Here is a 16,516-nt window from a genome sequence, read left to right as displayed (position 1 = left end):
AATCCATTATGAAGCCTCATTTTTTGTGGAAAAAAATGGCAACATGGGCATTTTGTGACCCTGGAATTCCTATAGGAGTCAGACATGCTGTACACCTCTTTCAACTGGTTCACTGGGTGTGGGACTGAGACAGCTGCACACTGGTATGTAGCCTGATATCTTCCTAGACCTATGTCACCAGTTGCATTTTCTCCTATATTCAACCTGATCTCCTCACTTAGCAAAGGTACTGATGCTCCACCTGGTGGAGAAAAACAAATGAGCTCTGAGATTTCAGCAAGCTCCTTATATGCAGGGGATGACATCACTAAAAAGTCTCAATATGCCATCTCCATCTGCTAGCAGGCAGAACAGCTCCCAAGAATCTAGCTTGGTCAAGATAACTGGAGAGAGAGACATTCTACTACCTGTGCTCCAGAATCTGCTAACTGGATTTCTAGGTGTAGTTTAAAGTTTTCATTTTGACCCCAACTGTTCTGCACCCTGATTTCTCTAACTGTATAATATTGCAGCAGTTCTCTTTATTGTTGTGGGTTCACTTGTTTTGCATGCCACAGAGTGAATGTGCTATGAAAAAAGTGGGAAAGGTAGTTCCGCTTGCTTTTTTTCTCTCTCTCTTTTGTTAATTGCTACAGTGTTCTGTCTCTCTTTCTAGTCTTCACAGAAAACTAGGAAAAGGGCAAATAAGTAAATGCACACACCTATGTAGAAAGTGCTGTTGATGATTGCCTTGCTACTAACACTGAAAGAACTCAATTAATAAATCCTGCTGGAAGCACTGGTGCAACGAACTAGCAAATGGGAAATTTAGGTACAAGAAACTATAAAAGCCAGATACCTCAGGAGACCTATTAGTCAGGGAGTCTCTGGTTCAAGGCTTGCTAGAGAGCCTCACATTACTGTATGCTAAATCCTTCTGTAGGTTATATTGTAATTTATAGTGATCTTCTGCATGTTTTTGGGGGGAGGGGAGTACCTTTCCACAAAGTGAGCAAGAACTAATTACCTTTGATTTCTTTACGCTATGTGGATAGACTGTATTTTCTTTACAGCCTATCCAGCTGCACAGTGTCTATGACAACCCAAAAAGAATGGCATTCTTGGTGAGACGACTTGATTCTGGAAATAATTTCTCTCTTTGGACTTCCAGAAAGGAGATATGACAACTTACAGAGAATGCTGCAAGGCTTATGTTTTTCCAGGCTTTTTCTAAGTATGAAGAGGATGTTGGGTAGGGGTGAGTATTAAGTAGCGTTTGGCCATATGGCTTGGAAAAGTCTCAGTTGGCACTGGACAATTGTATTGTTTTCTTAAATGAGTTTAGACTTGTACTAACACATTTTTAGAAAACCAAATAAAAACATCCCATCCACAGCACAACACGGTTATGAAACAAGGCTAACTTTGAACATGAGAGATTGTAATTATGCAAGACAGGTCTTTCCAACTAGCCACAGGTGTATATTGCATAAGCAGGTAAAAATGTGTCATTCATGAGAGAAGTAGCTATGACTTCTGCAGGCCATATAGTAAGTGAAAGAAACTGGCCTATGTCGGTTGGCAGAAGAAAAACAAATGTGTAGTAACTATATCTGTTGTGACAATTCCTAAATAACTTTTACTGTGTTTCTGAAGTTTTCCTTGATCCTCTTTTTCATTATAACAGAAGAAAAATTCAAACAATAAAAACTTATTTGATGTGAAATGATGATGTAATCTGACAATTCACAAGCACCTCCATATCAACAGCAAAAGTGAAAGGAAGAAAAAAAAGAACTGAAAACTAACTGATCTATTCAGTTTTCAAACCTAAACAGCAAAAAAATATTGAAAACTTATCTCAAAATGGTATTTTAGCAACATGAGCACCAATAAATAAAACTTCAAAGAGACTTCAAATTCAAAGACTTCCACATTACTCAGGATAAATTCATATTTGCTAAGGAGTGACTGAATTCCTTATTTTTGTATTTCTGGAACATCATCATCTTAGGACAGAGAATGTACAAAACAAAAACAAGACAAAAATAATTGAGTTATTTCTTCTCAAGTATATAACTGTGAAACTTCCCCAGAAATTCAACTGTGTCTGCTTACTGAACACATTTAACAAATTGTTCTGAGAGTACTTTCTGACTCCTAGCTACTCTGAGTTTGTTCTTTTTAGTTTGATATTGGACAAGAGCAACTGCATAAATCTTGTAGCATTTACCATTTCCTGTGGTCTAACATATGGCAGTTGCCTCCGATATCTTTTTCAATACAATCACAGAGTACTTTGGACAGAAATACCTCAACAACTTAGTCTCCTACCTAAAAGATTTCTGTCAAAAACCTTAAGTTAATTGACTTTCATAATTAATTTGCAACAAAAAGTACGGTTAAGAAGTTTGGTGCTTTCACAGTCATACAACTTGCATGACACGACCATAGCCTAAGAGTTCAAAAATCTTGAGTAGGGACCCCAAAAAAAAAACACCATGAGATTTTTTGAAAAGAATAAATCAGGTTTTAATCTAATTCCCCCCGCCTTCCCCAAATATGGGTGTGACAATTACAGAGTAAAAAAGTGCATACAAGTACAGGCTGAGGCTCCCCTGCATATCTTCTTTGTCCCGGACCCCAGTCTGCTTCGCTCCTTTGATTCCCACTTTGATAGGCTCCTTTAGCCCCCAAGAGCTACACTGCCCCTGGCAGACTCCAGCACCTGTCCTCTCTCTCTAGTCTATAGAGGAAGGGGCTTCCTACCTTAACTCTGTTAGCTCCCTCCCTCCTGCAGTGTGACTGGGGAAAAGGACAGGGTGAGGATCCTGCTTTTGAGCTTGGTGGGAATGGGCTACTTCTAGTATCACCAAAGACAAATGCCCAAATGAGAGTCAGAACCCGCAAAACCATGAAATTTAAAATAAATTCAATTCAATCTCAGGTTCTTTTTATTTGCCTTTTGGGTTTTGTGCCTTTTGGGAAACACTCGGGTCACATTTTCAAATTTTTTCTCCCCAACCATAAGAACTAGAAACATATTCCTTTTTTTAAAATAAAGGTTGAGATTCTAATCTAATTAAACTCTGAACTTCTGGGGGTATTTAAGGAAAACACCAAATGTTCTCAGACTTGCAATAAGACCATGAGAGCTGGCAACACTGTTCTGCTCTGTCTGCTCCAGGGCTCTGCCATGCTCAGTATGTGTAGGAGTACTACTGTACTGCAGGCAGCAGCTACAGCTAAATGGCCAGGAGCATCCAAACGGGAAAACCACAGGCAGTTTGGGCAAAATTAAATCAGGCCACAATAGTAACATTCATGATACTATCTCAAATGTTGACAACACTGTGAGGGTATGTCTACACAACAGCTGCACAGATATGGCACTGGAGCTATGCTGCTCTAGCATAGATGCTTCCTACATCAACGAAAGGGGTGTTTCTGTTGATGTAGGTGTATCCACCTCTCTGAGAGGCAGTAGCTAGGTCGATGGAATAATTCTTCCATCAATCTAAATGTGTCTACAGAGGAGTTAGGTTATCCTAACTACGTTGCACAGGGCATACAAGTTTTACAGTCCTGAGCAATGTAGCTAGGACGACCTAACTTTCAAGTGGGGACCAGGTCTGTCCCACTCTGCTTACCTTTTCAGAGTAAGACAAATACCTCACACAAGAATGCACCCTGCTTTGCCTGACATATATATGTAACAGGCATAGTGGAAAACTGAGTGACAGGTATCCATCAGAGACTCTGAACGAATGGATCACCACTGTGAGAAAGAGATTTACAGAATCTCTAACAGGGAGTGGGAAGGGAGAAGCAAAATTGCCTCTTACGTCCTCACCAGTAGCTGGAGCGGAGGAAGAAAGAGAAGAGGGAAGGTGGATGAGAGACCAACCTCTCACACACTAGTCCCAATAGGTAGGAAGGTAGGTACCCTTCATGCTTTCATCTGAAGTGAACATGGTGATTTTGCAGGAAGGTCCAAGGTATTCATTTAGTTTTCCTATGATTTTTGTTTCTTACCATGTGGCTTATCAGGAAGCACAAGAGCAAGTAAATGTACCAAAAAATTGCAGTACAGCAAATGTGAAATTTACCTGTTTTTAACCTACACGCAAAAGCTATCTTAAAGAACATTACGGTTGCAAAGTCAAGCACTCAACACATAGGAAATTCCCAAATTAAGGTTGCCTGTGCAAGAATCTTAGGCTGTGCATAAAACATCTAGCACAATGAGGCCCTGCTTCCTGCAGAAACAGAAATCTATTCACATGACATGAAGATTTTTACCAGTGATACAAACAAAAAATAATATATTTTAAGATTCAGATTTCATATCTCCCTTCCCTCTCTCATAGTAAGATTTTCACTAAGATTCATCATACTGAGAACAGGAAAACAGTTGATAATGATTGCTGAACAAAAGGTTTTTTAAATTTTGGCATATATAAACATTTCTGAATTTGAGTCCTGAACCATAAAGTTGCTAATGCATCTTCTTTCATGTTCTCTAAGGAAGAAAGAAATTGCACATGTTCAACTTACAATACTGTCATTACCACATATAATACTTGGTATTTCTTAGAGTAGTTTTGATCATAGTCACTAATTACCAATGGTAAAAGGCATAATTACATAGAGAATGAGTTTGCAGTGTCCCCATTAGATGTGAACGTCTTACCTGTTTGGGTTTGGGTCTTACTGGGATGATGCTGTCCACCTGCTCCTGGCTGTGGAGGAGGACTTGCCCCTGCTTGTCCAGTACCTTGTGGTGGGCTTGCGCCAGTCAGAGTCCCGGTAGGCAGTGGCTGACCTCTCTTTAAGAGCTGCTTCTGTTCTTGCTGGCGGAAGCGTGGAGGCACCTCACGAGGCAGGTAACGGGATGCAGCTGGCTGCTGCCCATTAGCAGATGCACGCTTGCCATTGCTGCTGTTGGTAATAGTGCTGGTGGAAGTACTGGTACCGGTACCGGCAGGCTGGGGCTGGCTTAAACTGGTCTTAATAGGTTCTGGCACTGTATAAAATGAAACAAATAATAGTTTAATCCAAGGAAGAATTAAAGATAATTTCTTCAAAATGAGTGGGTAAAAGAAATTATAAAATGTAATCTTTTTTTTAGAAATGCAAAGTAAACTATATACAATAATTGTATACAAAATTTATAAAGAAACTTCTATGGAGCAAAATGTCAACATTTATTTTAGGAATAAACAGTTTTATCAAAGTTTCTGTTAGGAGGGATAATAGTATAAAATTGACCAGTGCTTTCCCCAACAATCCTGAAGCAACAAACACAGGAATAAACAGGGTAATACCAAAATTACTTTACAAGATGAAGAGGTTACCCACCTTGTGCAGTAACTGTGGTTCTTCAAGATGTGCCCTCCTATGGGTGCTCTACTGTAGGTGTATCCATATCCCTGCATCTCAGATCAGAGATTTTAGGTAGCAGTGTCCATTTGGCCCGCACGTGTGCTCTCCCTGTCTTGTGCCTTGCCTCGAGGCTATCTAGCAATGCGTGGACAAACCATCTATCCTCAGTTCCTTCTCTACTGCAGAGACACTTATTAAGAGCTCCAAAGTAGAGCGGAGGAGGGTGGGTCGTGGAGCACCCATAGGGACACACATCTCGAAGAACCACAGTTACAGCACAAGGTGAGTAACCTCTTCTTCAAATAGCGTCCCTATGGGTGCTCCACTGTAGGTGACTGTACAACATTACCCCTTATGGAAGGGTGGGACTTCAGAGCCAAGATTAGTACTGATGAGAATACTGTGGAGCCAAACACAGCATCTGATGCTGAGTCATAGGTGATTGCATAATGTTCCGCAAAAGTATGAGCAGATGTGCCCCAGTAGTAGCCCAAGTTGCTGCTCTGCATATTTCTGTGATGGGGACGTTTTTAATGAAATGGAAACAGATCTTGTGGAATGAGTTTGAACTCCAGACAGAAGTTGAAGATTGCAGGTACAATAGCAATAGGTAATGCAGTTCGATATCCATCTAGAGTCTCTGTTTCGGGATTGAGGATCCTTTGGACCTCTCTGCAATCAAAAGGAATAGTTTAGCAGATTTTCTGAAAATTATTGTTCTAACCAAATAGAATGCCGAAGCTCTCCTGACATTGAGTTTATGTAATATTGCTTCTCTCTTGGCACAGTGTGGCTTTGGAAAGAAGGTTGGGCGGTAAGTAAGTTGGTTTATGTGGTGTCAGTGTAACCTTATCCCTGAAAAAAAATTGTGAAGGGTGGGTGTGCAATTAGAGCCCCTATTTCCCTGATTCTCCAAGCCAAGGTGATGGCTACTAGGAATGCCGTTTTCATAGACAGATGCATAACTGAGCATGTGGCCATGGGTTCAAAAAGAGGCTTTGTAAGGCACTTGAAAACCAAGTTAAGGCCCCACGTTGGTGTAGGACACCCGATTTGTAAGAGGTTACCCATACCCTTGAGGAATCTTTTCATTGTAGGATGAGTAAATTCAGAGTAGCCGTCTATCTTCTGATGAAAGGCTGTTACAGCTATGAGGTGTACCTTTATTGAACTTAGAGATAATCCTGACTTTTTTAGATCTAGGATGTAGTCTAGTACTAGCAGGAGGGGAGAGGATATGGGGGTAACATGTTTTGAGTCACACCAGCTTTGGAATCTTTTCCACTTCTGCATATTCATGTGACGAGTTATTTTTCTGCTATGGAATAACACCTCTTTCACATACTCTGAACAGGAACTCTCCATGTTTTCGAACCACTGAGGAACCATACCTTGAGTCGGAGAACCTGTGAGTTGGGATGGCAGATCTGTCGGGCATTCTGAGAGGAGAGGTGAGGAAGGGACTGAAAAGTGATTGGCGGGCACACTGCTAACTGAGTAAGGTATGAGGAACCACGTTTGTGTTGGCCATGTGCGAACTATGAGAATAACATTTGTCCTTTCTTTTCTTATCTTGAGCAGGACCTTCAATATGAGAGGAATTAGAGGAAAGGCATAAAGGAGATCTGTGTTCCAGTGAAAGAGGAAGGCATCTCATAGCAAATGGTGTCCTAGACAGGCTCTGGAGCAGTACTAGGAACATTTTTTGTTTCTGGTCATGGCAAATAAGTCTATTTTTGGGACTCTCCAATGCCAAAATACATTGTGGAGAACAACAGGGTCCATTTCCCATTCATGTTCCTGCGAGAATGTCCTGCTGAGGGTGTCCACTGTGGTATTCTGCACAGCCAGCAGGAAGGCTGCTGATATGACGACGCTGTGCCAAATGCACTAATTCCATAGTTTCACTGCCTCTGCGCAAAGGGATGGTGATCTCACTCCTCCCTGGTGGCTTATATAGAACATACATGCTATGTTGTCTGTCATGACTTTTATACATTTGTCCTTGATCACTGATAGGAAATGTCGACAAGCATTCCTGACTTTGAGCTACAACAGGTTGATATATAGTGTTGATTCTAAGAGGAAACATTTGCCTTGGACCATGTGATTGTCTAGATGAGCTCCCCAGCCCAGTAAAGATGAGTCTGTTGTCAGTATCGATGTTGGAGGTGGCTGAGTGAAGGGGATCCCTGTGCAGACATTCTGCGGATCTTTCCACCATTTGAGAGAGTCTTTGACCATCGAGGGCATTGACAGCAGTTTATTCAATCTGTCTCTGTTTGGTGTGTATACCGTTTGGAGCCATGCCTAAAGGCAATGAGTGTGGAGCCTTACGTGACTTATTATAAAGGTGTTTACTGCCATGTGCCCCAGTAGTAGCTGAAGGCAATTTCTGGCCAATGTCTGGGGGCTGATCTGAATGGCATCGATTAAGATACTTAGGGTGTTGAACTTGTGTAGCGGGAGAAAGGCTTTGGCCTTCACCACATTTAGATAAAAGGCAACAGAGAGTCCTGTGGCACCTTTAAGACTAACAGATGTATAAAAAATTTAGGCTGTGGATGGCATTGCGTTCTGCACGACTTAGGTTATGAGGCAGGCGATGTTGTTTTTCCACAATTTCTGCCTGTGCATGTCGGCGAAAGCATTCTATGTATAGGTCCAGACTGTCATTTCGACCCTCAGGAGGAGTCCATGTGGAGTTCTTCTTCCTGTGTTGTTGGTGGGAGGGTATCTGTGTATCAGTGCACTGTTCAGTGTTATCTTGAAAGTATTCTTTGAGTCGGAGGCGGCGAAAGTAGGCTTCCAGACCACTGCATAACTGTATCATGTTCGTGGGGGTGCTGGGGCAAAAAGAGAGTCCCCGAGATAGGACAGACTCTTCTGCTGGGTTGAGTGTGTAGCTGGATAAATTGACGATATTGCTGGGTGAGTTAGGGGTACCACTGTTGTGGCCCCATGTGGCAGGTAGGAATTTAGACAGCTTACGGTCCTTTTTCCTTTGTAGAGAGGTGAAGTGTGTAGTGTAGATCTCCTGTCTTACTTTAGTGAAGTCCATTTGTGTGGAGGGTTGGTTATTAATGAAAGTCTCCAGGTTGGAGAGCTCTTTTTTGATGTTTTCCTGTTTGCTGTATAGCAAGCCTGCACAACTCGTAAAGCGGCGAGGGCCATATTACTCCAAAGAAAACAGCTGAGGGCCAAAACCCCCCGAGCACCGCCAACCCCCCCCCAGCGCCACCCAGCTCCCCCGAAACACAACCCCCCCCCCAGTGCCACCCGCCCCACGGAAACAACCCCCCAGTGCTGCCGAACCCCCCTCCCCTGCGCCACCTGCCCAGCGGAAACAAACCCTCCTTCCCCAGCGCCGCCCCACCGAAACAGCAGTATTGAACCTCGGTAATATGTTATAGCGGGCCCCTAAGGTAGTATAATTAAAGTAAAAGAAAAATGTCTTTTTGCTAAAAGTAGAATAAGATCTTCCCCCCACTTTGTAATCGATTGTCCAGTTGAATGAATGAGGTGGGAATGAGGAAGGCGTGGAAGGCAGGCACCTCCAGACAGCTGCAAACCTTGGAGAGGGCTGGGCCAGCTCTAGGATTTTTGCCGCCCCAAGCAAAAAAATTTTTGGCCGCCTCCCCTTTCTTTTTCGTGCCCCTCTGCCCCCGGCCCCACCCCAACTCCACCCCTTCTGAACCCCTTCCCCAAATCCCCAGCACCGCCTGCTCCCGCGGAGTGCCGCATTTCTCCCCCCTCAGGCGAGGGAGGGGGGAGAAGCGGAGCAGCGGCGCGTTCAGAGGTGAGCTAGGGTGGGGGGGCGCAGGAAGTAATGGGGGGGTTAGAGGAACCGCTCCCCGCTCCAGCTCACCTCCGCTCCACCACCACCGCCTCCCCCGAGCGCCCGCCACTCAGCTTCTCCTCCCTCCCAGCCTTGCTGCGCGAAATAGCGGTTTCGCACGTGGCAAGCCTGGGAGGGAGGGGGGAGAAGCGGAGCGGTGGCGGCGCGCTCAGGGGAGCAGGCGGAGGCGAGCTGGGGCAGCGAGAGCACTTTTTCCCCATGCCCCGGAGTCAGCACCTATGATGGCCGGCGCCAGAATGCCGCCCCCAGAAATGTGCTGCCCCAGGCACCTGCTTGTTTTGCTGGTGCCTGGAGCCGGCCCTGGGAGAGGGGATGGGAGCCAGACCAGATCAGTAGAACAGGTCAGCCACCGACTCACCACTCGCCTCCTCAGCCCCCCTTCCCCGGCTCGCCTACTCACCCCCCGCCACTGCCTGCTCGCTTGCCTCCTCAGCCCCCCACCCCTCCAGCTCACCCGCCCCCCTCCACTGCTCGCCCACTCGCCTCCTCAGCCCTCCACCTGCCCGGCTTGCCTACTCATTCCCCGCCACTGCCCGCCCACTCGCCTACTCAGCCCCCCTCCCTCACCCGCCGCTTGCCTACTCACCCCCCCCCCCCACGGGCCGCACAATGAGCCCCATCTACTCAACCCCCGCGGGCCGCACAATGAGCCCCCGCGGGCCGCATGTTGTGCAGGCCTGCTGTATAGGATGCTGATCAGGTGGTTCCTCAGTTTCTTTGATAGTGTATGGCATAATCTCTCACTGTGGTCTGTGCAGTATGTAGATAGCAATGGATTTTTCACCTTCAGTCCATTTGGTATGATGTCCATCCGTTTGCATTTAGAAAGGAAGATGATATCTGTCTGTACTTGTTAGTCTTAAAGGTGCCACAGGACTCTCTGTTGCTTGTTACAGATCCAGACTAACACGGCTACCCCTCTGATAATTGACACATTTAGGTAGGCTCCTATGAATTCTAGATGTTTGACTCCGATTCCAGTGTATTTTTGAGTGTCAGTTGTAGTCCCACCTGCATGAATACATCTATAGTCTTTTGCGTGGCTAACAGGGGTTCATCAAAGGATTCTGCCTTAAGTAGACGCCCATCTAGATACAGATCTATCAGGATTCCTAATTTGAGAAGATGGGACACTACCACTGATAGGACCTTTGAGAACACTCTGGGTGCAGGCGATTGGTCAAATGGAAGTACCCTGTATTGAAAATGGTCTTGACCCGAGGTGAATCTCAGGAACCTCCTGTGGGATTGGTTGAACTGCAATATGAAAATAAGCATCTTGTAGGTCAAGAACCAGTCTCCCTGGTCCAGAGATGGAATTATTATTGCTAATGTAACCATCTTGAATCTTTGTGCCTTTACGTATTTGTTTAGTGACCTCAGATCCAGAATGGATCTCCTTCCTCCATTCTTTTTGGGTATCAGGAAGTATTTGGTGTAGAAACCCTTCCCTCTGTGTTGATTTGGAACTGGTTCTACATGACCAAAGTTTAGGAGATGATTTATGTCCTGACGTAACAGGCACTCATGAAAAGGGTTTCTGAAGAGAGACGGGCAGGGAAGATGTGTAGGAGGGAGGGAGGTAAAGTGTATTAAATAACCACTGGAGATGATCTCCAGTACCCACTTGTCTGATGTTATCTTTTCCCAGTTTTATCTAAAAAGAACAAGGCAGAGTCCAAAAGGATGTAGATAACTCGAGTTTTGCAGCAATTGATAGTGAGTGTGTGAGCTCGGGACCTCGACCAATGTCTCAAAATTGATGTTTCGACATTGAGGGCTGTACAGTTGAAGTCTGGGGGTGGGGGAGCTGTTAGCTTTTGTTTTTTATCTATTGTCTTTTCCTCTGGGATTTGTGGTGTCTCTGGGGTGGAGGGAACTGGGCCAGTCGGGATCTTGGTGATGCCTGTGATTTGCTGTACTTTATTTTCTGTGCAGGCATGTAGATCCCCAAGGAATGTAATGTGGCCTCTTGAGCCCTTTAGTGTGTGGAGTGAAGCATGTTTTTTCCTCAAAGAGTATGGATCCTTCTAATGGAAGGTCTTCCACAGTCATTTGGACTTCTCTTTGGAGGCCTGAAAGGTGAGGCCATGAAGCTCTCCTCATTACTACTGCAGTTGATATGGAGCGGGCAGCTGTATCTGCAGTGTCTAATGTGGTCTATAGTGCTGTCCTTGCCACAAGCTGGCCCTCAGCACTGATGGCTTGGAACTGCTCTCTTTGATCATTTGAGACATGTTCAACAAAGGCACTGAACTTCACTAATTGATATTGATTATATTTTGCCATCAGGGCCTGATAATTCACAATCCTAAACTGCACTCAAGTCAGGACTAAGTATTATCTAGACCATCCCTGACAGGTGTTTGTCCAACCTGCTCTTAAAAATCCCCAAAGATAGAGATTCCACTACCTCCCTAGGCAATTTATTCCAGTGCTTAACCACTCTGACAGTTAGGAAGTTTTTCATAATGTCCAACCTAAACCACACTTGTTGCAATTTAAGCCCATTGCTTCTTGTCCTATCCTCAGAAGTTAAGAAGAACAATTTTTCTCCCTTCTCCTTGTAACAATCTTTTATGTACTTGAAAACTGTTATGTCCCCTCTCAGTCTTCTTCTCCAGACTAAACAAACCCAATTATTTCAGTCTTCCCTCATACGTCATGTTTTCTAGACCTTTAATAATTTTTGTTGCTCTTCTCTGGACTTTCTCCAATTTGTCCACATCTTTCCTGAAATGTGGCACCCAGAACTGGACACAATACTCCAGTTGAGGCCTAACCAGTGCGGAGTAGAGTGGAAGACTTACTTCTCGTGTCTTGCTTACAATACGCCTGCTAATACATCCCAGAATGATGTTTGCTTTTTTTGCAACAGCGTTACACTGTTGACTCATATTTAGCTTGCGATCCCCTAGGACTCCCAGATCCCTTTCTGCAGTACTCCTTCCTAGGCAGTCATTTCCCATTTTGTATGCATCTCTTTTTCCTGGTCAATTCAGTCTGGGGACTTGTAACCCTCTTTTTTGTGGTTTTATGAAAGGAATCAGCAGATTTCTTCTTTGAATCCACTGGAGTTTAATGTCCTGTGGATGTTGATGGTCACGTCAAGGATTGTTGCTCCGGAGAAGTCCTGGGTCAGAGGCTGGTCAAGTAAATTTTTCATCATAAGGAATCTGAGCTTCAGTTCACATCTCTTTTTTGTCCTCTATTTCTATTTCAGTCACAAAGTACACTTTGGTGGTATATGGAATTCTCCTAAGCAGCAATTGCAGCATGAATGGCTGTCACTGACCAGAATAGCATCTCTGCAGGAGAGACAGTATTTAAACCCCGGGGAGCTGGGCATGCCCTTTCTTGGGGTTCGTTCCACACCCCCCAAGGGGAGAAGATAACAAAATTAGTAAGGAGACGGAGATAACTGTTTTCGAAAGCCACAAAAAATGTTTTAGAATAAAAGAAAAGGGAAAGAGAATAGTATTAATCTAGATAACAAACCCTACTAGCTATTCTGTAAACTAAAATGAAGTTTAGAAATTAATCATCTCTCAGATTCTGCTAATGGTCCGTTGCAGGCCAAGGGCGGTTGAGAAGAAACTGAGGATCGTTTGCCTGTGCAGCGCTAGATAGCCTCGAGGCAAGAAACGAGACAGAGAAAGTGCATGTGCAGACTGAACAGACACTGCTACCTAAAATGTCCAATCTGAGGCACAGGGACGCAGATACACTTATAGTGGAGCACCACAGGGACACTACTCAAAGAAAAAATGTGGCCTCCTCAAACTTTAATACATGCTTAAATATATACAACAACTCTTATGATAGCTAAAAATATAAAATAATGCTGAAATACAATTTATAAATTGGATCAAAACCATAACATAGGCCCATGTACACACCAATTAATATAATCTCATGTATCTTTGTAACGGAGCACATCAAAAACTCAATTCTGCCTCATGTACACGCTGCCCTTCACCCAGCATCATGGAAATGAGCTGCGCATGCTCATGCGCCCACCAGTGTTCATCTCCTACTGTAGGATAAAATGAGCCCTAAATATTCACTGAAATTCATATTATATATATATATATATATATAAAAATAACTCCGGAATGTATACTTGGGAAATGCAGACGAAACACTCATTTCACTTTAACTCTCTAAACTGTGTGTGACTGGAAAAGTTTCCTGGATTTTTAATTGAGTTTAAGTCAAAGCTAGATCCCTGGTGAAGTAAGGCTGTCCTAAAACAATAAATAAAACAGCAAATATAAGGTTGCTTAAAATAAAATTGCTTTACTATTCTCCACAACCAAGGAATTAAATTACAAAGATGAAAAATTATACAGACTATTCTACCACTGTTTTATCCATAATGCTCAGAGTAAGATACAGATGCAGCAGTGTTTTGCTTTAATACCTAATTTCAGAATACTGTTAAATAACCTTCTGCTGCTATCAGTGAAGCGAAGTAAGAGAGAGCAAGAGAGTGTATGTGTGTTTTGGCTGAAAAGCAATTTCAAGGGAATAAATCAGCTCACTATTTTTTTTAAGTTACCAAATAAATAACTCTGGATTCCATTTTAAGATGTACTTGCACATACTATGTATGTGTCTGCATTCATGTGTATGTATGTGCAGTTTGTTTAGAAACTGATCATGCATACATAATTAAAAAATGTTTTAAATTATGAGGTCTGTTTTAAACACATGAATAAGATGGATTTATTCAGTTATTTCATTTGGTTGGAAAGAATAAATTACATGTATTCTATGTACGCAGACCACATTTCTCTGGATTTTTTTTTTTTTTTTGCACATTCATACAAAAATGCCAAGTTTTCCAATCATTCTACTAATTCATAACTAAGAGCACATAGTTCATAACATATCCAATGTTTTACAAAATCAACAGTTGTTTCTCTATGCATAGTTCTAAGTCAAAGACATTTTTCTAAATAGTAGTCTAATAGTACCCTAAATATAGTAGTCCAAAAAACATTTCTAGTCATAGGATTAAGTTTAAATTCACTACCCCATTTTCTATACAAAAGCCATACATCATATTTTGCACTTTTGAAGATATTTTGCAGGCACACAGAAGGGAATGGCTGTAAGGATAATAATCAACAATATATGTATTGACAATACCAAATTAGTTTTTTTCATATCATGAATAGTAGCGGAGACCTTTTTTCCTTGCTGACTACAATAGGAGAGATATTCTATTTAAATTGCAGAGTTGATCCAAAGTAGATGTTTTCCATGCAGTACAAGTGAATGTGGATTTGTTGAATTAGTATTAACCTGTTAAGAGTATCTTCAATTTGGGTGATAAAGATTTTGCCTTTTGAAAGAGAAGTACTGATTCTCCAATGTTTGTGTTATCTTACATTTTTCTGGGCATCAGATGGATAGACCAAGGCACAGTATGACATCACTATAGAAAGAGCACTAGCTTCTATAAATGTACTGAGTAGTTCATAGGATAGTCAGAAAAGATTTATCTGAATATATCTTATATACTTCAGAAATAAATGTACATAAATAGAAATAAAATACTAAATAAATAATAGATTCATAGATTCATAGAATATAATCCTTATATTTAAACTTTATTGCTCTCCACAAATCTTTTAGATTTAAATCACTAAATCAGTTTCACTTGTGATTTTTAGGGCTATCCCCACTTTTATCTCCTCCTTGATTACCAGTTTCTAAATTTAAACCAAAGACAAAACTTCCCCCTATAAATACCAGTTAAGTAAGCATAATACTAAATTCTCAAAATCATGAAAAATTCTCAATATCCTCTATGGGGGAAAAATGCATTGCCAATCTTTGAGCCATTTATTTCGCAGTTACTATAACAAATCTCTCTTCTGTACAGCTGATAAGACAGTCCTCTCTTTAGCGGGGGCAATTTACTCTTGGGATAGAGTACTCATTTAGACTTTGAATTATAAGCAGGCTTTGCCGAATTCAATTTTTTTTTTTTTTAATCATTTCAATGGATAGTAGCTATGTTTATTTTAAGCATTTTTCAGCTTTTTATAGATTTAAATGTTCATAGTTGTGGAAATTATAGCGAGTCAGAATTATTTAATGATAGTAAACACAGATTCAAAAAATTACAACCAGTAAAACACAACCACATGTCAAAATATACAAAGTAGATTTTCTTAAATCAAAGTAAGTTCTCAAGAAGCATTTTTCCTACTTTGCCTATCTGTAAATTTTGATAATCATCAATCGCAATATTTTTTCATCAGTTTGTGTTTGTACAGTGAAACTGACATTACTGATAAAAATCTAATCCTTCCAACCCTAGTTATAAGCCATTGTGTATGTCTGATCGGCCCATTGTCTTTTAAGTTTAGTCACTTCTCCTAACTTTTGGTGAGATTCCACATAAATATATAACCGTCACATTGTTTACAGCCATGATGCTTTGAACCGTAAGTAATTTTACATATTTTTAATCTAATAATTCAGGAAACAAAAAGCTACTTCAAAAATGATCCAAAAGCTTATTATGTGGACATACTAAGCCTTTGTTTTCTGGTTGTCTTTAACCAAATCTTTTTACTTATTTATATCAGCCATTTGAGCATAACCCAATCTTGCTGTGCATCTAAATCCTGTACTCCAGATTTATATCTGACATATCACACGTACTAATCTAACCTGAAGTAATGAGGCCAAAACTCACCCAACTGCACCAGATTCCGCCAACAAAGACTGGCACAGAATCCTTAATAGTGTAAAGTCTACTAGGAAGGGGGTCATAGCTGCAACCTCCACTTTGATGGGGGAATAGGATGCTGAGGACCAGAGTAAGACCAAGAGAGTGATATTAGCTAAGGAGAGGTTGTGGCTTGTAGCTGGGAAATGCACTGATTCAGTGAAGTCATTGGGCAGCCTCTGCAGAACAGGCAGGAAATTTCTTTTGGTTAATCAGAAAAATGTTGACTAAACTGCAAAATCATGGTTTGCTTAAAACTGAACCTAGACACTTCACAGCCAGCCCACGCCCATGATCAGCCCCTGTGTTTTGGCTTTTGGCTTTAGCCATCCTTGGAAAGTCTGTCATGCATCCATATTGTAAACTAGGGTTGAAAACGCTGCATTTAAAAATACAGGTCAGACCTCAGATGTCCCTAATGACCAGGGTTTGGGGGACTGGGGAGGAGAAAAAAGGGGGGCAGCACAGATGGGATGTGTCGGGGGGAGGGCTTAGCCCTCTGCCCGGCACTAGAACCAAGAAATCTGCCCTGACAACTGTTGCTC

The 16,516-nt window shown here is 42.2% G+C and overlaps 1 protein-coding gene across 1 annotated transcript in view; it reads right to left on the bottom strand.

Annotated features, from left to right (window-relative positions):
• Positions 1–16,516, bottom strand: part of TNRC6C (trinucleotide repeat containing adaptor 6C) — a 200,569-nt gene that overhangs the window by 91,872 nt on the left and 92,181 nt on the right. Inside the window, exon 4 of the mRNA XM_065415656.1 lies at positions 4,673–5,005. Coding sequence (XP_065271728.1) covers positions 4,673–5,005 — 333 coding nt within the window. The remainder of the gene's footprint in view (positions 1–4,672; positions 5,006–16,516) is intronic.

The sequence above is a fragment of the Emys orbicularis genome, chromosome 13, assembly GCF_028017835.1.
Source record: "Emys orbicularis isolate rEmyOrb1 chromosome 13, rEmyOrb1.hap1, whole genome shotgun sequence".
NCBI lineage: Eukaryota > Metazoa > Chordata > Testudines > Emydidae > Emys > Emys orbicularis.
Note: the sequence above shows the minus strand (reverse complement) of the source record. Positions and strands in the feature narration are given on the sequence as shown.